This window comes from Peromyscus eremicus, chromosome 19 (genome assembly GCF_949786415.1).
Source record: "Peromyscus eremicus chromosome 19, PerEre_H2_v1, whole genome shotgun sequence".
Lineage (NCBI taxonomy): Eukaryota > Metazoa > Chordata > Mammalia > Rodentia > Cricetidae > Peromyscus > Peromyscus eremicus.
Window position 1 is genome coordinate 48194274 of NC_081435.1, and position 24120 is coordinate 48218393.

The 24120-nt window shown below is 41.0% G+C and overlaps 1 protein-coding gene across 1 annotated transcript; it reads left to right on the top strand.

Moving 5' to 3' along the window:
• Positions 1-14693: 14693 nt before the first annotated feature.
• On the top strand, positions 14694-21066 carry LOC131895874 (interferon-inducible GTPase 1-like). The gene is made up of 2 exons (XM_059246431.1): positions 14694-14920; positions 19158-21066. The coding sequence occupies exon 2, from the start codon at positions 19178-19180 to the stop codon at positions 20420-20422; it is 1245 nt and encodes a 414-aa protein (XP_059102414.1). The 5' UTR covers positions 14694-14920; positions 19158-19177; the 3' UTR covers positions 20423-21066.
• Positions 21067-24120: the final 3054 nt, after the last annotated feature.

Sequence of the window (24120 nt, forward strand, 5' to 3'; positions counted from 1 at the left end):
ATGAATGCAAATGGTGTCTGTGTCTGAGGGAGCCTCTTTTGGTCCAATCAGCACTCTTTGTCCAATTGGAGCTCTTGGTCCAATTGGAGCTCTTGGTCTAATCAGACCGATTGGAGCTTTTGGAGACTGTGTCTTAGGGAGCAGTTGTGGTCTTGGAGGGTGGGTAGGTTTTGGGATGGGGAGGGGCTTGTAGGTTACAGGGTTCATTGGGGGAGTAGTAGACAGGACTGCCTTCAGGAGTTCTGCCTGGGGATATGGGGATGCCAGTTGTGTCCCTAGGCTTAAAGCCTAGAGGCTAGGGTGATGAGCTAAGAAAAAAAGACTCAGCTTTTGGCCCAATCAGAGCTGGTAGAGTCTTTGTCTCAGGAAGCAGTTGCAGTCTTGGAGGATGGGTGGGTTTGGGAGGTGGGATGGTGCTTGCAGGTTACAGGGTCCCACGGAGGATGGTGGTAGTCCGACCTCCCTGCAGGAGTCCTGCCTTCTGGCCTGCAAGTGGGGCTGCAATGGGTACAGGTATGGAGGCACAGGTTCTGACCCTGGGCCTAAAGCCTAGAGGCTGGGATGATCAGCTAGGAGAACAAAGACTCATCTCTTGATCCAATTGGAACTTGCGGAGTCTGTCAAATCTTTTTTTTTTCATTTTGTTTCCCACCTTTTCCACTCAGCTTTAATTTTAGTAGTATCTTGATTTACTCTTGTCTTCTTTTCTTAAAAAAAAATAGGCCTAGAAAATTGGTTCAATGGGTAAAGAGCTTGGTGTGCAAGCATAAGGAACTGAGTTCAAATCCCAGCACCCACATAAAAGCCAAGCATGCTGGCATGCACCTGTAATCCCAGTGCTGGGTGGCTTGCTGGATATCCAGTCTAGGTGAAACACTAAGCTCCAGATTCATGAGAGACCCTGAATAAGGTAGAGAGCAATAAAGGACAATATCTGACTTTGACTAAATGCCTCCTCACATGGATACACACACACAAGAAAAAAATATTTTATATACAGCACATTATATAAAAAAATTAAAAGAAACTATTAAATCTAATAATGACTTCATGACACTGAAATATTATATTGAATAAATGGATGTTAACATGGTCTTTAAAGGTAAAGAAGTTTTATATTATTGCCACTTTGTATTTCTTTATATATATATATATATATATATATATATATATATATATATGTAATCGTTTATTTCAGTTTTCAGGAAAAATCGGGACATATAGGGAGGGAGTAGTTTTTTGTTTTTTGGGGGTTTTTTATACTTTGATTTAATATTACGTATCAGCCACGGATTGCCCTGTCTTCCCTTCTTCCTTCCCCTGCCCTCCTCCCAGCCAATCCCCCATTCCCATCTCTTCCAGGGCAAGGACTCCCCTGGGGATTCAGCTCAACCTGGTAGATTCAGTCCAGGCAGGTCCAGTCTCTTCCTCCCTAGCTGAGCAAAGTGTCCCTGCATAGGCCCCAGGTTCCAAACAGCTAGCTCATGCACTAAGGACAGGTCCCAGTCCCACTGCCTGGGTGCCTCCCAAACAGTTCAAGCTGATCAACTGTCTCACTTATCCAGAAGGCCTGATCCAGTTGGGGGCTCCTCAGCTATTGGTTCATAGTTCATGTGTTTCCACTAGTTTGGCTATTTGTCCATGTGCTTTTTCCAATCTTGGTCTCAACACTTCTCGCTCATACAATCCCTCCTCTTTCTCGCCAGTTGGACTCCCAGAGCTCCACCTGGGCCTGGCTGTGGATCTCTGCATCTGCTTCCATGAGTCATTGGTCGAGATTTCTAGCACAACAGTTAGGATGTTTGGCCATCCTATCACCAGATAGGGCTTTCTCTCAACCATTGCCAGCAGTCTATTGTGGAGGTATCTTTATGGATTTCTGGGGACCTCTCTAGCACTTTGCTTCTTCCTATTCCCATGGGGCCTTCATTTATCATGGTCTCTTTTTCCTTGTTATCCCTCTCTGTTCTTGATCCAGCTGGGGTCTCCTGCTTCCCTAAGCTCTCTTTCCTTCGACCCTTGCCCTTCATTACTCCCCCATGTCCAGTTTGCTCATGTAGATCTCATCCATTTCTCTGTCATTGGGCGATCCCTGTGTCTTTTTTAGGGTTCTGTTTTCTAGGTAGCCTCCATGGAGTTGTGAGTAGGAATCTAGTCATCCTTTGTTTTACATCTAGTATCCTCCTATAAATGAGTATGTACCATGTTTGTCTTTCTGAGTCTGGGTTACCTCACTCAGGATGATTTTTTCTAGATCCATCAATTTGCCTGCAAACCTCATGATGTCATTGTTTTTCTCTGCTGAGTAGTACTCCATTGTGTATATGTACCACATTTTATTTATCCATTCTTCAGTTGAAGGGCATGTAGGTTGTTTCCAGGTTCTGGCTATTACAAACAATGCTACTAACATAGCTGAGCATGTGTCCTTGTGGTATGATTGAGCATTCCTTGGATATATGCCCAAGAGTGGTATAGCTGGGGGAGATTAATTCCCAATTTTCTAAGAAAGCACCATATTGATTTCCAAAGTGGCTGTACAAGCTTGCATTCCCACCAACAGTGGAGGAGAGTTCCCTTGCTGTACATCCTCTCCAGCGTAAGCTGTCTTCAGTGTTTTTGATCTTAGCCATTCTGACAGGTGTAAGGTGGTATCTCAGAGTCATTTTGATTGGCATTTCCCTGATGATTAGGGATGTTGAGTAATTCCTTAAATGTCTTTGAGCCATTTTAGCTTCCTCTGTTGAGAATTCTCTGTTTAGCTCTGTAGCCCATTTCTTAATTGGACTGTTGGGCATTTTGATGTCTAATTTTTTGAGTTCTTTATATATTCTGGATATCAGCCCTCTGTCAGATGTGGGGTTGGTGAAGATCTTTTCCCATTCTGTAGGCTGTCGCTTTGTCTTGTTGACCGTGTCCTTTGCTCTACAAAAGCTTCTCAGTTTCAAAAGGTCCCATTGATTGATTGTTTCTCTCAGTGTCTGTGCTACTGGTGTCATATTTAGGAAGTGATCTCCTATGCCAATGTGTTCAAGACTACTTCCTACTTTCTCTTCTATCAGGTTCAGAGTAGCTGGATTTATGTTGAGGTCTTTGATCCACTTGGACTTAAGTTTTGTGCACGGTGACAGATATGCACCTTCCACATGTTGATATCCAGTTATGCCAGCACCATTTGTTGAAGATGCTTTCCTTTTTCCATTGTATAGTTTTGGCTTCTTTGTCAAAAATTATATGTTCATAGGTGTGCAGATTAATGTCAGGTTCTTCAGTTCTATTCCATTGGTCCACATGTCAGTTTTTATGCCAGTACCAAGCTGTTTTTATTACTGTAGCTCTATAGTAGAGCTTGAGGTCAGGGATCATGATGCCTCCAGAGGTTATTTTATTGTACAAGATTCTTTTGGCTATCCTGGGTTTTTGTTTTTCCATATGAAGTTGAGTATTATTCTTTCCAGTTCTGTGAAGAATTGTGTTGGTATTTTGATGGGGATTGCATTGAATCTGTAGATTGCTTTTGGTAAGATTGCCATTTTTACTATGTTAATCTTGCCTATCCATGAGCATGGGAGATCTTTCCATTTTCTGACATCTTCAATTTCTTTTTTCAGGGACTTAAAGTTCTTGTCATACAGGTCCTTCACTTGCTTAGTTAAAGTTACCCCAAGGTATTTTATATCATTTGTGACTATTGTAAAGGGTGATGTATCTCTGATTTCCTTCTCAGCCTGTTTGTTAATTGTATATAGGAGGGCTACTGATTTTTTTTTTGGTTGATCTTGTATCCTGCTATGTTGCTGAAGGTGTTTATAAGCTGTATCAGTTCCTTGGTCAAATTTTTGGGGTCACTCATGTATACTATCATGTCATCTGCAAATAAGGAAAGTTTGACTTCTTCCTTTCCAATTTGTATCCCCTTAATCTCCTTATGTTGTCTTATTGCTCTGGCTAGAACTTCAAGCACTATATTGAATAAGTATGGGGAGAGCGGACAGCCTTGCCTTGTACCTGATTTTAGTGGAATCGCTTTGAGTTTCTCCCCATTTAATTTGATGTTGGCTGTTAGCTTGTTGTTAATTGCCTTTATTATGTTTAGGTATGTTCCCTGTATTCCTGATCGCTCCAAGACCTTTATCATGAAGGGGTGTTGGATTTTGTCAAATGCCTTTTCTGTATCTAGTGAGATGATCATGTGGGTTTTTTTTCTCTGAGTTTGTTTATATGGTGTATTACATTGACAGACTTTCGTATGTTGAACCACCCTTGCATCCCTGGGATGAAACCTACTTGATCATGGTGGATAATTGTTTTGATGTGTTCTTGGAGCTTGGTTGCCAGTATTTTATTGAGTATTTTTGCATCAGTGTTCATGAGGGAGATCGGTCTGTAGTTCTCTTTCTTTGTTGCATCTTTGTTTGGTTTAGAAATCAGGGTAATTGTAGCCTCATAGAAGGAGTTTGGTAATGTTCCTTCTGTTTCTATTGTGTGGAACAATTTAAAGATATTGGTATTAACTCTTATTTGAAGATCTTGTAGAATTCTGTGCTGAAACCATCTGGTCCTGGGCTTTTTTTGGTTGGGAGACTTTTAATGACTGATTCTATTTCCTTAGGGGTTATTGGACTATTTAAATAGTTTATCTGGCCTTGTTTTAACTTAGGTATGTGGTACCTATCCAGAAAATTATCCATTTCTTTTAGATTTTCCAGTTTTGTGGAGTAGAGGTTATTGAAGTATGACCTGATGATTCTCTGGATTTCCTCATTGTCTGTTGTTATGTCTCCCTTTTCATTTCTGATTTTGTTCATTTGGATGCTCTCTCTCTCTCTGACTTTTGGTTAGTTTGGATAAGGGCTTGTCTATCTTGTTGATTTTCTCAAAGAACCAACTCTTTGTTTCATTAATTTTAAGTATTGTTCTCTTTGTTTCTATTTTATTGATTTCAGCCCTCAATTTGATAATTTCCTGGTGTCTATTCTTCCTGGGTGAGTTTGCTTCTTCTTATTCTAGAGCTTTCAGGTGTGCTGTTAAGTCACTAGTGTGAGATTTCTTCAATTTCTTTATGTGGGCATTTAGTGCTATGAATTTCCCTTTTAGCACTGCTTTCAAAGTGTCCCATAAGTTTGGGTATGTGGTATATTCATTTTCATTGATTTCTAGGAAGTCTTTAATTTCTTTATTTCTTCCAACCCATTGGTGATTCAGTTGATCATTATTCAGTTTCCATGAGATTGTAGGCCTTCTGTAGATTTTGTTGTTGTTGAAATCTAACTTTAAGCCATGGTGGTCTGATAGAACACAGGAGGTTATTCCAATTGTTTTGTATCTGTTGAGATTTACTTTGTGGCCAAGTATGTGGTCAGTTTTAGAGAAGGTTCCTTGGGGTGCTGAGAAGAAGGTATATTCTTTTTTTGTTAGGATGGAATGTTCTGTAGATATCGATTAAGTCCATTTGAGACATAACATCAGTTAAGTTCTTTATTTCTCTGTTAAGTTTCAATTTGGCAGATCTGTCCAGTGGTGAAAGTGGGGTGTTGAAGTCTCCCACTATCAATGTGTGGGGTTTTATATGTTATTTAAGCTTTAGTAATGTTTCTTTTACATATTTGGGTGCCCTTGTGTTTGGGGCATAAATGTTCAGAATTGAAACTTCATCTTGGTGGATCTTTCCTGTGATAAGTATGTAAGTATGCCCTTCTTGGTCTCTTTTGATTGATTTTAGTTTGAAGTCTATTTTGCTGGATATTAGGATGGCTACACCCGCTTGCTTCTTAAGACCATTTGATTGGAAAGTCTTTTCCCAGCCTTTTATTCTTAGGTAGTGTCTATCTTTGAATTTGAGGTGTGTTTCTTGTATGCAGCAGAAAGATGGGTCCTGCTTTCCTATCCATTCTGTTAGCCTGTGTCTTTTTATAGGTGAATTAAGTCCATTGATATTAAGGGATATTAATGGCCAGTGATTGTTCATTCCTGTTTTTTTTTTTTTTTTTTTTTGGTGGTAGTGTGTGTGTACTTCTCTTCTTTGGGGTTTACTGCTGTGGTGTTATCTGTTGCCTATGTTTTCGAGGGTGTATCTGACTTCCTTAGGTTGGAATTTTCCTTCTAGTGCTTTCTGTAGGTCTGGGTGTGTGGATAAGTATTGTTTAAATCTGGCTTTGTCTTGGAATGTCTTGTTCACTCTGTCTATGGTGATTGAATGTTTTGCTGGGTATATTAGTCTAGGCTGGCATCCATGCTCTCTTAGTGTCTGCATTACATCTGTCCAGGTCCTTCTGGCTTTCAAAGTCTCCATTGAGAAATCAGGTGTTATTCTGATAGGTTTGCCTTTATAAGTCACTTGACCTTTTTCCTTTGCTGCTCTTAATATCTTTTCTTTATTCTGTACGTTTAGTTGTTTAATTATTATGTGGCGAGGGGACTTTTTTTGGGGGGGTCTAGTCTGTTTGGTGTTCTATAGGCTTCTTGTATCTTCATAGGCATTTCCTTCTTTAAGTTGGGAAAGTTTTCTTCTATAATCTTGTTGAATATATTTTCTGTGCCTTTGAGTTGGTATTCTTCTCCTTCCTCTATCCCTATTATTCATAGGTTTGGTCTTTTCATGGTATCCCAAATTTCCTGGACATTTTGGGTCATGACTTTGTTGGCTTTAGTGTTTTCTTTGACTAATGAATCTATTTCTTCTACCATATCTTCAACTGCAGAGATCCGCTCTTCCATCTCTTGCATTCTGTTGGTTATACTTGCATCTGTAGTTCCTGTTCATTTACTCAGATTTTCTATTTCCAGCCTTCCCTCTGTTTGTGTCTTCTTCATTTTTTCTATTTCCCTTTTCAGATCTTGGACTGTTTCCCTCATCTGTTTCATTGCTTTTTCATGGTTTTCTTTCAGGGATTTATTGTTTTCTCCTGCTTTATTTGTCTTTTCTTCTAGTTTTTTATAGCATTCTTCCCATTTTTTTTGTTTGTCTGTTCCTCAATTTCATTTGTGATTTCTTCTTTATAGGCCTCTAGAATCTTCATGATGTTATTCTTAAGGTTGCTTTCTTCTACTGCTTCCATTTTGTGATGTTCAGGTCTTGCTGTTGGAGAAGGGCTAGGTTGTTGCTGTATTGTTCTTTATTTTGTTGTATGTACTTCTGCCTTGACATCTGCCCATCTCCTTGTGGATTCGTTCTTGGTCTTAATCAGATTTGGCATTTCAGGAAGCCTCTCTGGTCCAGGTGGGTGCTGGGGCTGGTCTCCAATTCAGGAAGTTGGGGGGGGGGGGGTCTCGGGCGGATGGGTGTGGGGGCAGGGCGTGTAGACTGCAGGGTCTACCGGGGGTCTTAGAGAAGGGGAACCCTCCCAGGGGTCCTGCCCAATGGCCAGAACCTAGGGCCAAGTTGGGCAGGTCTTCCCCAGAAGGCTGGTGCCCAAGGATGGAACCTAGGGGCAGGCCTCTCTGGGTATGAACCCAGGCACTCACCTCTGGTCCAGATGGGCTGCCAGTTTGTATTTCTTATAGAGATGAGTTCCAAGTCATGAAAAAGACAAAAGGAAAGTAAAACTGGACAAATTAGAAATTATTTCAACCAAATATAATAGCTAGATTTACTGACATCTTTTGACAACAAAAATAAAACAGTCAAAGATTTATGCGATCATTAGAGTTTTGGCATTGATTAATCACTGATGTCAATTGTTCTTCATTTTTACTTATTTGCAGTTTGAGGAACTAGATGTATGTTGATTAATTTTCCATTCATTTGAAGGCACACACTAAAGGAAGTTTGCACAGATGGAGAAGACACCTTGGATTTCATATAGAATACTCCAGTCAGGATAGATGAAACACAGTTGTTTGTGTTTTGATAATTGCTAATGCTAACTAAAAGACTTACGCAGATTTTTATATTGCATTCCCTTTTTTAAGTTTTAATTTTTCCATAATTAAAGGTTTAGTTGAGAGCTAGTAGATACCTTTCCTGGTTTGCTTTCTATTGCTGTGATAAACAGCATGACCAAAAGGATTTTGGTAGAGAAGAGTTTGGGGGGCTTATACACTCTGATCTCAGCCCATCATGGAGGGAAGTTAGGAAAAAAACACTCAAAAAGGAGCAGAGGCACAAACAATGGAGAATGCTGCTTAATGGCTTGCTCTCCATAGTTGGGTCATTTGCTTTATTATACAACTCAGGACTACCTGCCCAGGAATGGTACCACTCACAGTGGCCTGAGACCAACCACATCAATCCTCAATCAAGAAAATGGCCAATAGATTTGTCTGTAGTCAACCTGATGAAGGCAATTTCTCAACTGAGACTTCCTCTACCAAGAATAATCTAGTTGGTGTCTTGCTGACAAAAAAGAACCACCACAACACCTATGGGAACTAGTCAACATCATAACATAACAGGCTGCAGCATAGAGAACACAGTGCTAAGCACAAAGGCATCTTATGTTGAGGTCCTTAGCCCACTTGGAGCAGGTTTTTGTGCAGAGTGAGTGATAAGAATCTAATTTGGTCTTCTACATGTAGCTATCCAGTTTCACAGCACTGTTTGTTGAAGGTGCTCTTTTCTTTCGATTGATTTTTCTTTTGTGTCTTTGTGGAAAATCAGATGGTGGTAGTTTATGGCCTTGTAGCTGGGGTCTCTGCTCTATAGCATAGATGTATGAGTCTGTTTTTATGTCAGTACCATGCTGTTTTTATTACTATGGCTCTGTAGTGTAACTTGAAATCAGGCATGGCAATACCTCCAACAATATGCTTCTTACTCAGGATTGCTTTTGCTGTTGGGGTTTCTCTTGTACTTCCATATGAATTTTAAGATGTTTTTCTAGTTCTATGAAGAAAGACATCAGAATTTTCATTGGGATTCCATTGACTCTGTAGGTAGCTTCCAATAAGACAGCCATTTTCACAATATTGCTTCTTCTAATCCACCTCTCAGTGTCTCTTCAATGTCTTTCTTAGATGCTTTGGTTTCATTGTAAGGTTTTTCATGGCCTTGGTTAGATTTATTCCATAGCACTTCTTTTTCTATATTTCTTTTTTAAAAAACTATTGTGAATGGGTTATTTCCCCAATTTCTTTTCCAATTTGTTTGCAGTTGGTATATAGAAAGACTGGTGTGTGTGTGTGTGTGTGTGTGTGTGTGTGTGTGTGTGTGTGTGTGTTAACCTCATATCCTGGCACTTTGCTGAAAGTTTCTCTGAGGGTGAACTTTGATGGAATCATTTTTTCTGAAAAAAATAGTTTTTCATTGTTACCTTATGAGGAAGAGTAGACATTGCTTGGTCCACCCAAAAGGAGAAAATTGTAACAAAGCCATACACAAAAAAAGTAAAAATATTAGCCATATTTAAAGCTGTAGAGAAAAATCCCAACTCAAAAAGACAAATGTCAAAATTACATCAAATATCCTTAGCAACCATAAATGACAGAAAATGTGGAATGGTGTATTTCAAACCTGAAATCTAAACAACTGTCAGTTAATATCAATGTATCCACAAAGCTATCTTTTAAAATTGGCAGAAAAATAATAATGTTTTAATACAGGAGCAAATTCAGACAGTTATTGTAAAGGGAAGGAGTCCTTGTGCTCACAGATAAGCACTAAAAAAACCAGGAGTATTATACAGGCAGGATTATTTCTTCAATGGAGAGATGTATACTGGTTTGTTACCCAGAAATCTGAGAATGGATATAGTTAATAGCCTGGTGATCTGGGCTATGTGTAGGGCCAGGTCACAATTTAAGCCCCCAGAATACTATGTTTGCTTATCCCAGACTTTTCCTCCCTCAACTAAAGTGTGCCATGGAGTCCATCTCCAAGGCTATACAAACAGGGTTCAGAGAAATGATCCACAGTGAAGTGAAGTAAGACTTAGGAATTTTTATCTGAGAGATATTTCTAGAACATCAAACTTTTGTCTGAAAGTTTTTAGAAATAAGTTTCTATCTCTCTGAGGGGGAAAAAATTCAGATATTTTCTGAGGGTAATTTTCTTTTTTTCTTCTTCAGCCCTAATTCTACAGCTTCTTTTCAGCTCTAATTTTTCTCAGTTCTAATTCTTCTCAGCTCTCATCCTCTAACTACTCCCTCCTCCCTCTCTCTCTCTCTCTCTCTCTCTCTCTCTCTCTCTCTCTCTCTCCCTCTCTGCTCTATCTACATTTTTAACAGCAGAGACTTTGCAATAATAAGAAAAGTTACAAAGTCCTCTCAAGGTCAATAGCACATTCCTTGAGAGACAATAAGGAGCAAACCCATTCACCATGGCAAGACATGGTGCATGGCACTTTCCCGGCTAGGAGCATCCACTGTTAGCTAGACATAAGGACTATTTCTCTTTCAACTTGATTAATTGATTAGCTGTTATTTGGAACCTAAATAATAAACAGTTACTTAATTGAAGCTTGAGTTTTATATCATAAACTGAGGTTAGAATGTTCATGCCAAATATTAATTACTAAAGGGTCAGAACAGGTGAATGCTATGAGTCTTGTTATCAGCTGCTAGTAGGGGAAGCTCAGGGCAATTCAAGTCTCTGAGGGACTTTGATTCAACAAAGCCAGGCCCTTTGTAATTTCATCCTTGAGTCTAATCTGTGAAAGTCCTGCTTGTGATTTATCCACAGAGACACTTTGTCTGGCCCAATTGCACTATCAGTAAGCTAATGATAGAGAACAGACTTCTAAGTTTCTCAGCATGATGTGAAACACTTGCTGAACTATGAGAGCTTGTTTTACTTACCAGAATAACACAATGTGAGAAGAAGTCATCCTCCTGATCATCCACAAATACATGTGCCCATAAAATTGAAATGTAATCCTGAGATTACAGGTACACATTACATGAAAATTCATTGCAATTGAGAGATACCATACCTGTTTTTGCACATGTGAAATTACAAACAGGAGCAACTGGTTTTCCAGGGTCCATGTCCCTGCAGGTCCTGCCTGACAGGGTTCCTCCATCACAGACCATTCTTGTAGTGTTTGACATCTGAACACTATTTGTCACCTGCTGTACTTACATCATGGCCCATGACACCAGACCTTTACCTTGAGCACTGTTTTTATTTTTTTTTCCTTTTTTTTTTTTTTGGTTTTTCGAGACAGGGTTTCTCTGTGTAGCTTTGCGCCTTTCCTGGAACTCACTTGGTAGTCCAGGCTGGCCTCGAACTCACAGAGATCCGCCTGGCTCTGCCTCCCGAGTGCTGGGATTAAAGGCGTGCGCCACCACCGCCCGGCCTGAGCACTGTTTTTAAGTCAATAAACATCCATTATTATGAGAGATGTCACATGTACTTTACAACACCCTAGGTAACTTCTGTCCTATCTGTAGGGCCAAGCTACTCCTGACTCCTACAGACTTTTATGTTTGTCTCAGCCTTTCTCCCTACACCCGTATCTTGAGCACTGTGTCTGAATCAACAGAACCCATCTTTATAGAAGATGCCATATGCATTTTGTAAAGAGTTTCAATGTAAATATGGCTTAAGTATTGTTGTACACATGGGACTGAGTTCATTATTCAGGACACTTTTTTCCAAACTTGTGCTGAGCTTAACTATGCCTAAAACACACTATCTGATGTCAGACTCTAGAAGGCTGAACCAACGCCAGCTACTGAGTCATGTTAAACCAGATTTCCTGCTTGCTTCACATGGACAATTACTCTGCCAGCCCTGCCTGGCCTTTGCAGTGACCTTCTACAAATTATGGCCATGAATATAGTATTGAAGAATGTACCTAAATGAATACTATACACAGAGAAGAAAAGAACGGTCTCACCCATGACAGCACAGGGAAGAAAACAAGTCCATTACGGGAGCAGATGAACAAGAGAGACTTTCAGAGGAATGAATCATAGTGAATCAGCAAACAAAGTGGGGTGGCAGGGTTCATCTAACAAATTAGAGTAATAACCAAAAATAAAGAATTTAGCAAACCTCTCTCAATGGTTATCTTAAATGTATATTGCCTCAATTCACCAGTAACAGAATTAAGATTAGCTAACTGGGTTAAAAAACAAAATCTGCCGGGCGGTGGTGGCGCACGCCTTTAATCCCAGCACTCAGGAGGCAGAGCCAGGCGGATCTCTGTGAGTTCGAGGCCAGCCTGGGCTACCAAGTGAGTTCCAGGAAAGGTGCAAAACTACACAGAGAAACCCTGCCTCGAAAAACCGAAAAAAAAAAAATCTAACTATCTTCCAGTTTCTAAGAAATACCTCAGTAACAAAGACACCCTCACACTGAGGCTTACTTACACATCAATGTTTACCATTGTCATCAAAGACGTGTTAGATTTTGTAAACTTGTATGGTTTAAATGTTCCGTGAAACTTTAAACATTTAACAGTCAGTGTTCTTCTAACAAGTAGTATGAGATAGGAATACTCACACTCTCTTACCCACTGAGCACACCTCATATCCCTGAAGAGATGCACAGAGCGGCTGACTGAGGCTCTGCAAGTGTCCAGCCTTAGATAGAACATCTGTTCCATACTCCTTCCACCCTTACAGCTAACGGAGCACAGCAAAGTAGAGAACAGGGAAGCTGTAAAATTGTCTTCCTTCCATGACAGGGCAGTTGTACTCTTGAGCTCACAGCATCTGTGGTTGCTGGGGGGAAAAAAATCCACACAAATTCAAGCCAGTCAACACTCTGTCATGGTGATGCAAAGGGAAATGGAACCCACTTTTAGCTGTGGAGCCATAGGCAGTTGGTAGATGCTGAGGGAGGGAGAGTCAGTTTTCTTCAGCGGGATGGCGCATGGTAGTCACCCTAGTCCCCATGAATGATACCTTCTTCACCCATGGGCACGTGGGCAGCACTAGTTTGACTTAGTGGGCTATTGTCTCACTACCATGACTGCCCACAGGTGAGCTGAGAAAGGATAATGGATAAACGTGCCAAACTGAACAGGGAAAACCCTGTGAGGATTCCACCCTACACAAAAAAATTATAGCCAAAATGAGGAAAACTGAGAGCAGGAGAGGTGGTTTTCCCCAGGGTAGAGCACACCTATTGGTTGTCCAGTATCAAATAGTCAGCCATAAAAACATACATACAGGTAAGATTATACAGACTGAACAGGTTACATTTGGAAATATATACCTATATATGTACATATATGCATGCAATAACAATTAATTAAAGAAGAGACTATGAATTTGGGAGGTCTTAGAGGGAGAAAGAGGAAGAGAGAAATTTGAAACTAAATTATAATCTCAAAAAAAGAAAGAATAAAAGAAAGAAAAACCTGTACTAACAAGCCCATACCCACACACAAAGACAAATAATTTGAATATTATAAAAATAAATCTTTAATTGAATGGAAAGATGGCTCAATAGTTAAAAGCACATACTTCCCATCCAGAGGTCGTGAATTCAGTTCCCAGCACCCACATTGGTAGCTCACACTACCCATAGCTCCAGCACTTTAATCCCAGTCCTAGGAGGTATAGAAAGACAGTAAAATCTCAGGGCATCACTGGGAAGATAGTCTAGAAAATTGGCAAGCCCAAGGTTCACTGAGAAACTGTCTCTAAAATGGAGGGATGGAGTAGTGCCTCCCTGCTGAGCTCCTGGCCTGGTTCCAGAGAGCAGCAGCACCCAGCCCTCCTCTTTCCTGTGTTTAACCACACCTTTTGTTTCTCTTATTGCCCTATGTGAATCTTGTCTGACAGTCAAGGATCAGAGAGTCCCCCAAGGATCAAAGGCCTATGCAAATCATATGGAACTGTGAACTCTGTGAGCTAGAATAATGATGGGTCAGACAAGACATACCTACCAGTGTACTCATGGCAAAAACGTCTTGGGAGTAACCAACTGCTTCCTGATTGGATTTAATAGCTTATCCACAAGATGAAACCTGTATCTGGGCAAGAACCTAAGGCTAGACAGATCATAGACCATAAGTGAGAATTATTATTATTATTCTACTTAATGGACATAATATTAAGTCACCTCCTAATGAGTTATCATTATACCCATAGACTAAGGCATCTCTCAACCCTCATCATGGAAGCTTGTGTTTGCAGTAGATGATCATCAGTCCAGAGACCCACAACTGGCCAAGATTCAGAGAACAAAACACTGGGAATATCCAGCCCTAAATGGAAGATGTTAATTCTACCTCCAAAGGCACAGGGATGGCTGTGGAAAAAGGAATGAAAGGACTGGAAGAGCCAGAGTTGGTGGATGATGACAGGGAAATGGTGTCTTCAGGACACAGCAGGACAGCTCCTCATATGAACTCACCATGATTGTGACAGCATGTGTAAGACCTGTTGAGCCCAAGCTGGACCAACCAGCATAGACAGGGTAGTTGAGATTGACAAGAATTAATGAACATGAATTTACAATCATGAGAAAATAAAGTTGTAGTCAGAGGGGAGAAAATGAGTTTTGTCTTGAATGAGATTAAAACTGACATCTTCACAGGACTATAGACAATGTTTTGTGTGATCAGTTCAACCTGCATTTGTGGAGTCAGGGAGCAGAAAAATTGTCTTTAAAAGTTTGTGTTCCTGTTTTATATGAACTGCTTCTCTGTGATCCCCCCCCCCCTGTTTCCAAGGCCCACATTCTACTCCTTTATTATCTTAGGACAGTCCACCATGTGCTGCCAAGGAACTAAGACATAAATAGAAAGAAAAACAGCCGATAGTTCCACTTTCTCTTTCTTCTTCTTGGAAATGCAGGGATTCTGAAAAACAACATGATCCATAAGCTTTGATGATTGGCCGAAACACACTGAGAGGGAAGGGGCAGAAGTCAGCAGAGTGTATAAGTCCTGCAGAATTGCCTTAACCTGCTGCTTTCCATGGAAGAAGCAGAGGTGAGTGTCAAGTGAAGAGACTGGAGCGCAGTGGAGCGTGGTTCCTGTAGCTGAACTACAGTGAGCAAATCCACTGGACACAGGATAATCTGGTAAGTGGAAAGCAGTGTTCAGATCTAACTTCTAAGCCTCACCATATCTTTTCTCATAAGAGCTAATAGGTAACAAGACAGTGGGAACATGCTCTAAGAGTGAGGGTCCTCAGTTTGGAAGCTAAGGAGCTTTGGTGGGAAGCAGTCAGGACAGGCTTGTGGATAAAGTCTTAGCTAATTACTCAAGTTGAGATAGACCTAAAGCCAATGACCTTGATACTGTTTTTTGGCAAAAACACGATTAGTTTTTTTAACTTGTCTCTTATTTTTCTCCCTAAAATGCTTGTGGATAGATGATTCAGGTAATGGAATATTTCTGCAGTGTGTATGAGGGTTGTTGTATCTGAAACATAGTGAAAGGATGGTGAATGATAGAGGCAGGTACATATTTACAATGTAAACATAAATCCTGAATCCTGACTGACTGACGCAGAACCTAGAGAAAGGTGATTAACAGCCATGTGGCTACTGGGTAGAGCACAAAGACATGGAAGCCGTCACAAAGTACAAAGTCCTGAGATGAGAAGACAGCCTGAGATAACAGGGAGGCTAGAATTCAGACACCATCGGCTTCAAACGTGTAATAATGGAGTTCAAAGATGTGTTGTATGTAGTGTGTGCGCTGGATACCTAGTGAATGATCCCTGACTGAAACAGGAATCCCTGTGGTACCTCTTAGAATTGACTTGACATGGTATGACTTCAGTGTCAATGGGATAACTGTGGCTGTTTGATCATCCATGTTGTTGCAAGAACAACCACAGGAAATATAGTAATGTTGGTGATATCATCAAAGCTGGAATTGAGGAAGTCTTGAAGAAGATAATGTGGGAGGAATGATCAATTGTGATTGGATTTGGAAATAGACCTCAAGTCTACAAACTGATTTGATGTGGGTGAGACAGACAGAGGAGGCTCCATGGTGACAGTGGGGATTGCTGTTTTCTTTTTTCTTTTTTCTTTTTTTTATTATAAGAAATTTTTTATTCAATTTACATACCAACCTCAGATCCCCCCTTCATCTTCCCACTTCCCATCCCCCAGCCTTACCCCAAGCCCCCCCCATCCCCACATTTCCCAAGTCAAGGTCTCCCATGGGGAGTCAGCAGAACCTGGCACACTCAGCTGAGAAAGGTCCAAGCCCTTCCCCGCTGTACCAAGGCTGTGCAAGATGTTTTCTTAACTGATGGTGAGGTCCATTGTGCTGCTATAGCAGGTCTTGTAGGCAGGTTTGTGGAGAACAAAGGGCAGATATATGAGATCTGAGCTAGTTAAATACCCAGCAATCAAACTCAGGTCCTTAGGCCTTGCAGCAAGTGTATTTACCTGTTGAGCCATCTCATTGGACTTGATATTCATTTTTTTTTTGAGACATGGTCTCAAGTAGCCCAGGCTAGCCTCTAACTCACTGTGTACCAAGAATGACCTTGTAGTCCTGACACTCTTACCTCTACTTCCTGAACACCAGAATTATGGGGATCTGCAAACACATGCATTTGATGAGGTGCTGAAGATTAAACCCAAGGCCTTATTCATGCTGGGAAAGCTCTCTACCAATTGACCAATATCTCCAGTGCACAGTTAGATTGCTTTCATAAAGTAAAATGTATAACAGAAAACAGTGAATCTAAATGATGACTTGAGGACACTGAAATGTTGTATTGAAGAAATGGATTTTAATGTGGACTTTAAGGGTAAAGAAGGTTTTTATTATTGCTAGTTGATATTCTTCATGGAGAGGAGTTCCAAGTCATGAAAAAGACAGAAGGAAAGTAAATCTAGGAAAATTAAGAATCATTTCAAAAAAAACACAATAGCTGTACTTACTGAAATCTTTTTTTCTTCTTTTTCTGAAATACTTTGAAAACATAAATAAAATAGACAAAATAGATTTGTGTGATCATTAAAGATTTGGAATTGATTAAACACTGATGTCAAGTATCATTCATTATTTTGATTTTTCAGCTTGAGAAACTAGATGTCTGTTCATTAAGTTTCCATTCTTTTGAAGGCACATACTGAAAAAGTGTGCACAGATGGAGAAGACATTAAATTTCATATACAATACTGCAGTCAGGTTAGATGCAACACAGTTGTTCATGTCTTTACAGTTGTTGATGCTGGCTAGAGGACTCTTGCAGTTTTTTTCCATTATTTTCCATTACTTTACCTAAGTTTTAATTATTCCATAATGAAGGGTTTAATTGAGAGCTAGTAGAAATTTGGTCTAGTTTCCTTTATTTTTTCTTTATTTTATTTTACATACCAAACAGAGTTTCCCCTCCCTCCTCTCCTCCTGTTCCCTCCCCCCTCACCTCCCTCTACCCTCCCCCCTTCCACTCCTCCTTCCTCTCCATTCAGATGGGGTAAGGTCTCCCATTGGAATTAACAAAGCATGGCATATCAAGTTGCTGTAGGACTAAGCTCCTCCCCTGGATCAAGGCTGAACAAGGCATCCCACCACAGGAAATAGGTCATGCATCAGGGACAGGTCCTGGTCCCACTGTTAGGGGCCCCACAAAAAACCAAGCTATACAACTGTCACCCAGATGCAGAGGGCCTAGGTCAGTCCTATGCCAACTCCCTAGCTGTCTGTCCAGCGTCTGTGAGCTCCCACAAGTTCAGGTAAGCTGTCTCTGTGGGTTTTCATGTCATGATCTTGATGCCCACTTGCTCATATAATTCCTCCACCCTCTCTTCACCTGGACTCCCAGAACTTGGACCAGTGCTTGGCTATGGATTTCTGCTTCTGCTTCCATCAGGTATTGGGAATGAAGGTTCTATGATGACAATTAGGGTAGTCACCACTCTGATTACAGGGGAAGGCCAGTTCAGGCACCCTCTCCACTACTGCTAGGAGTCTTAGCTGGGGTCATCCTTGTGGTTTCCTGGGAGTTTTGCTGGCAACAGGCTTTTCCCTAATCCCATAATGGCCCCCTCAATCAAGATACCTTTTTTATTACTCTCCCCCTCCATCCTGTGTGCAACTCAACCATCCTGATCCCTCATGTTCCCATCTCCCCATCCATTTCCCTCTACCCTCCTTGTCCCCTGTTTACCCAGGACATCTTACCCATTTTCTCTGCACAGGGAGATCCATGTGTCACTCTCAGGGTCCTCCTTGTTACCTAGTTTCTCTGGGGCTGAGGATTGTAGTCTGGTTATCCTTTGCTTTACCTCTAATATCCACTTATGAGTGAGTATATACCATGTTTATCTTTCTGGTCTGGGTCCCTGCACTCAGGATGATTTTTTTTCTAGTTCCATCCATTTGCCTGCAAATTTCATGATATTGTTTTTAGCTGCTGAGTAATACTCCATTGTGTAGATATACCACATTTTCATTAGTTTCCTTTCTATTGTTTTTATAAACTCCATTACCAAAATCATTTTGAAAAGAAAACAGTGTTTTGGGCTTACACACTCTGCTCACAGTCCATCACTGGGGGAAGTCAGGGCAGAAACTCTGCAGGAATACAGGCATGAACAATGGAAGAATATTGTTTACTGGCTTGCTCCCCATAGTTCAATGTTATGGAATAATCTTTTTGTACATTGTGAAGATGCGTCTTTGCAAGGAGCCTTCTGATTAGTTTAATAAAAAGCTAAATGGCCACTATCTAAGCAGGAGAGATAGACAGGACAGCCAGACAGAGAACTCTGGGGGGAAGAAAGAAAGAGTCACCAGCACACAAAGAGGAAGCAGCATAACAGTACAGAGTAAAGGTAACCAAGTCATGCAAAAGAATGTAGACAAAAGATATGGGTTAGTTTTAGTTATGAGCTAGTTATAAACAAGCCTAAGCTATCAGCCAAGCTTTTATAATTAATAATAAGTCTCCATGTCATAATTGGGGAGATGGTGGTCCCAACAAAAAAAAAGTCCAACTACAGTTAATTAATGCTTTCTTAAATTAGCCAGGACCACCAGCCCAGGGGTGTTCCACCCACAGTGGACTGGGACCATCCACATCAATCCCCAATATAGAAAATGCCCCCATAGGTGTGCCCCTAGTTCAATCTGATGGAGGCAGTTCCTCAAGTGAGATTTTCTCCTCCAATAAGACTATAGCTTCTATCTTGTTGACAAAAAACAAAAACAAAACAAAAAAGACACACAAATACATGGAAACTAGTCAACATCAGAACATAACTGAGGCTGCAGCACAGAGAACACTGTGCTAAGCACAAAGGCATCTTCAGTCTCATGCAACTCACTCTCCCTTCCTTCTTTCAGGGCCCTTTTTCAACACAGCCATGGGTCAGTTATTCTCTGATACATCTAAGGATGAAGACAGTGGAGATTTAGAGTCCAGCTTCACTAAATATTTTAAGAAGATTAAGTTGGAAAACAAAATCATTCCTCAGGAAACCATCCGTTTAATAGAATTACATCTGAAAAAAGGAAACATTCAGGGGGCACACTCTGTAATCAGTGATGCATTAAAAAATGTCGATAATGTCCCAATCAACATTGCTGTGACAGGAGAGTCTGGAGCAGGGAAGTCCAGCTTCATCAATGCCCTGAGGGGGGTTGGACATGAAGAGGAAGGTGCAGCTGAAGTTGGAGTAATAGAGACAACTATGAAGAGAACGCCATACAAACACCCCAAAATTAAAACTTTGAATTTATGGGACCTGCCTGGCATTGGAACTATGAAATTTCCGCCAAAAGATTATTTGGAGAAAGTGGAATTCCAAGAGTATGACTTCTTCATTATTGTTTCTGCCACACGTTTTACAAAACTTGAACTAGACCTTGCCAAAGCAATCAGATTTATGGGAAAGAATTACTACTTTGTGAGAACCAAGGTGGACATGGATTTAGACAATGAAAAGAAATCCAAACCACGGACCTTTGACAGAGAAAAGATCCTGCAGAAGATCAGAAGCTACTGTGTGAATACCTTTCATCAGAATAACATGGAAGCACCAGAGATTTTCTTGATTTCTAACAGCCATTTATCTGACTATGATTTTCCAGCTCTGATGGACACCCTGATAAAGGATCTTCCTGCTGAAAAGCGCCACAATTTTATGCTTTCCTTGCCTAATATCACAGAGGCAGCCATTGACAGAAAGCACAAGTCTATGCAGCAGACGATCTGGTTGGAAGCCTTCAAGTCTGGAATTTTGGCTACTGTTCCTGTAGTGGGCATCCTCAGGGATGATGTGGAGAAATTGAAGGGGAAGCTAAACTATTATCGCGACCTCTTTGGAGTGGATGATGAATCCCTGGAATTCATGGCTAAGGATTCCCAAGTGTCTGTTGAACGACTGAAAGAAATCATTAAATCTCCTGATTTGTTGGACAGTAAGAAAGAAAAAGCATTAGGAGAAATGTTTTTGAAAGGTTTGGAGAAATTTGCCTCAGCTAATGGTGGGCTCCTTGCTACAGGTCTTTACTTTAGGAAAACCTTTTACATGCACCTTCTTTTCCTTGACACGGTGACTGAAGATGCCAAAGTTCTTCTTAGAGAGACATTTAAAAAAAAGAACTAGTTAAAACTCAACTCACCCACAGCTACTGACCATGACAACATCAAATGGTTAATACCAGGGAGTCATTAGATAAATTCCTGCTCCTGACATATTTTCTTTACACTACTCAATTGTTATAGAATATTATTTTAAGGTATGTTACTTTTGTTTATGTTGCATTTGTTTAACTCTGTGAAGCTGTATTACTGTGTCTGTGTAAAATACCTGATGGTCTAATAAAGAACTGGCCAATAGCAAGGCAGGAGAAAGGATAGGTGGGGATGGAAGGCAGAGAGAATATATAGAAGGAGAAATCTGGGAGAGAGCTAGGAGACAGAGAAGGAGATGGACTCCAGGAGCCAGCCACCCAGCTACACAGCAAGCCACGGAATAAGAGTAAGATTTACAGAAGAGAACGGGAAAAGCCCAGAGGAAAAAGGTAGATGGAATAAGTTAAGGGAAGCTGGCAAGAAAGAAGCCAAGCTAAGGCCATCATTCATAAGTAAAAACAAGCCTCCATGTGTGATTTATTTGGGAGCTGCCCCTAAAAGAGAAAAAAACAACCAACAACAGCCAATTAACTACCACCATGGGAAAAACCTAAAGATAAGGGTCATGGGTCTTACTATGTCAGAACTTTAAAATCCCCAGTCTCTCAATTCTCTACCTTCCTCTCTTTCAACTCCACCTGCACACTTGAATACTCTCTCTCTCTCTCTCTCTCTCTCTCTCTCTCTCTCTCTCTCTCTCTCTCTCTCTCTCTCTTTCTCACACACACACACACACACACACACACACACACCACTCAAACATGCACAAGCACACACACACACATACACATATACACACACAAAAGATAAGAATAGGTGTTTTATAGCTATTTCCTCCTAATCAAAACATTCTAATGAAAACTCGGGAAGTTGGAGGCTCTGTGATCAGTGCATAAAACAATTGCCATGCATGTATGAGGACCAGAGCTCAATTTCCAGAACCCACTTAAATGGTGAGTGGGTGTGGCATCCACCTTGTACTTCCACATTCAGAAAGCAGAGACAGTGAAACCATGAAGCAAGCTGGCTAGCTAGAGTGTGTATATCTACAACCTCTTGGTTCAATTGAGACACCTGCCTTGATGAAAAAGACAGAAAGCAATTGAAGATGAGGTCCAACATAAGCCTCACATGCCCACACACAAGTGAGCATACACACCATACAGACAGACAAATTGAAAATATAAAATAAAATAATTCTTGGGAAGTAAATAAAAATCTCAAGACTTACAAAGTAAAGAAATATATAAGATTCACGAAGTTCTCCTCAAGGTTATATAAGCAAGAAGCATTCTGTGGGACTGGGGATTTCAAACCAGCTGAGGTGCCTGTAAACTCATTGAAGGAGCTCCATGGATGCAGCTGTGGTGAATCATTGCCCTGCTGCTGGGGTGGGATTTTCAATGATGCAGCTGTCTTTAAGTGATCAATGTTTCTGTAAGCAACCCTCGCCCTAATAAAGTCACTCATTTGCTAAGCTGGACTCGGAAGACTTTTTTTGTTTTGTTTTGTTTTTGTTCTGTCATGGGTGCCTACACAGGGCGAATAGAAATTTGTTGGTGTCTCTCCAAGAAAAGATCATACAAGACAATTGATGCCTTGAACAGGGACTAGAAGAACCAACGATGAGTTGATAGGACTGGTTGCGTTGTCCTTAAGGTGGGTGCTGATATATGAAAGTGAGACTGCCCACGTGATCACCCTCCTCAATCCTTGTGGTGGTTGGAAAGGAAATGCCCCCCACCCCCGTAGGCTCATAGGGAGTGGCACTATTAAGAGTTGTGGCTTTGCTGGAGTAGGTGTGGCCTTGTTGGAGGAAGTGTGTCACTAGGGTTGGGCTTTGAGGTCTCAGATCTCAAGCCAGGCCTAGTGTCTCACTCTCTTCCTGCTGCCTGCCAATCCAGATGAATAACTTTCAGCTACCTCTCATGCACCATGTCTGCCTGCATGCCTCCATGCTTCCCACCCTGATGATAATGAACTAAACCTCTGAACTCTAAGCCAGCCACAATTAAATGATTCCCTATAAGAGTTGCAGTGTTCATGGCATCTATTCACAGCAGTAAAATCCTAATTATGACAACACTATACCCAGATATAGCTACATAGAAACTACAAAAAAGGGTAGATCTTGGTAAGTTGTTGGGACAGAGAATCCTGCCCATTGTTTGTAGTGGGGTGTACATGCAGCCCAACAGGGGGTAGGTAATGTCCTAGGATGGTAGGTGCTGTGGTAAGATTTGCAGTAAAATGCATGCAGGTGAAGGTCCTAGGTTGCCCAGTGCATTATCAGAAAAGGACTGTATGTTAAACGCAAACCAAGAGGAGCCCAGGTTGCTAAGCTATCCTCATGTGCTTGCCTGTCTGAAGGGGAGGACAGAGGGCAATAAAAAGTTCTAATACAACGTTAATAAATTTACTGGCTCATTAGACCTGACATGGGTGGGATCACTTCTTTAGCTAGTCATTGTTCAGTTTCAAACCCAGGACAAGTGTTTAAGATACCTATTTAACATATCAAAGCTGAACCTGTCCACCAGGTTCTCCCAGGATTCCTCAGTCCCTACCTGTTAGAGGGTATGGCTCATATGCCCCACCCTCTACCCTGAACTCTCCAGCCCAGCTCTTCCCTATTAATCCAGACATTTTGGCTATTCACCCCTTTTGGACCTTTGGCCTCCCAGCTGCTGTACCTGGTTTCCTCTCTCCCCTCTCCCTTCTCCTCCCTCTCTCCCAACATGGCCCAGCTCAGTCTGGTCATGTCTGCTCTGGACTCTCCCAGATGTCCCTGCCTCTGACTGTGCCCTTCCTTTTATCTACAGTAAACTTTCTCCTTCACCATACCTAGGAGCAGTCATGGCCTTTGCTTTGCTTTCATTTCCTTTCCTTTGTATTTCTTTTTTCATTCAGTCATCAGTGTCCTATCTGGTCTGAATAGACAACTCTTCATCTCTTCCCAGGAAAAGCCATGTAATAGGAGAGATGGTTTGGCGTAAATAGTCATTGTCAAAATACTAAGTTTGCTGTCAGAGGCCCTAAGAAGTAATCTGTACACTTTGTTTCTCTGTTGGTGTGATGAAACACTAAACGTCAGAACACAGTCCATGAAGGAAGCTGTACGAAGAGATTTCTGAGAGCTTGTGAGAAAACTTCAAGTAAACAAGACAGGATGGAAGCCTAAAAATGCTTGTTCTGATATCAGTGAAGGAATCAGCAGCAGAGACAGGGTAAATCAACCTGCAGTCAGAGGGAAGACCAAGCCAGTATAAGGCAAGTGACCGTTCCGCCCTTGGCATCGGGGTGGGTCCTCCACCATCAACCAAGGCGATCAGGACACTTCTACAGGTGAGGCTCCATATCAAGTGATTCTAATTTGTGGCCAGTTGACAGTAAAATCAACCACAATATCCTCCATTAAGACTTTTCTTCCCTTCTCTCAGTAACCCTTTTCTAGTTTCCTGGAGTCTATTATTCCAAGTGAATGACTCAAATCTAAAGATTCAAAGGTAGGATCTATATATGACAAAGAACACTCAGTGTTTCTTTCTCTAGGTCTGAGTTACATCACTCAATGTGTATTCAAGATGCATTCATTTACCTGAAATTTTCATAATTGTATTGTCATTTACCAGTGAATAATATTCTACTGTGTATATATATCATATTTTC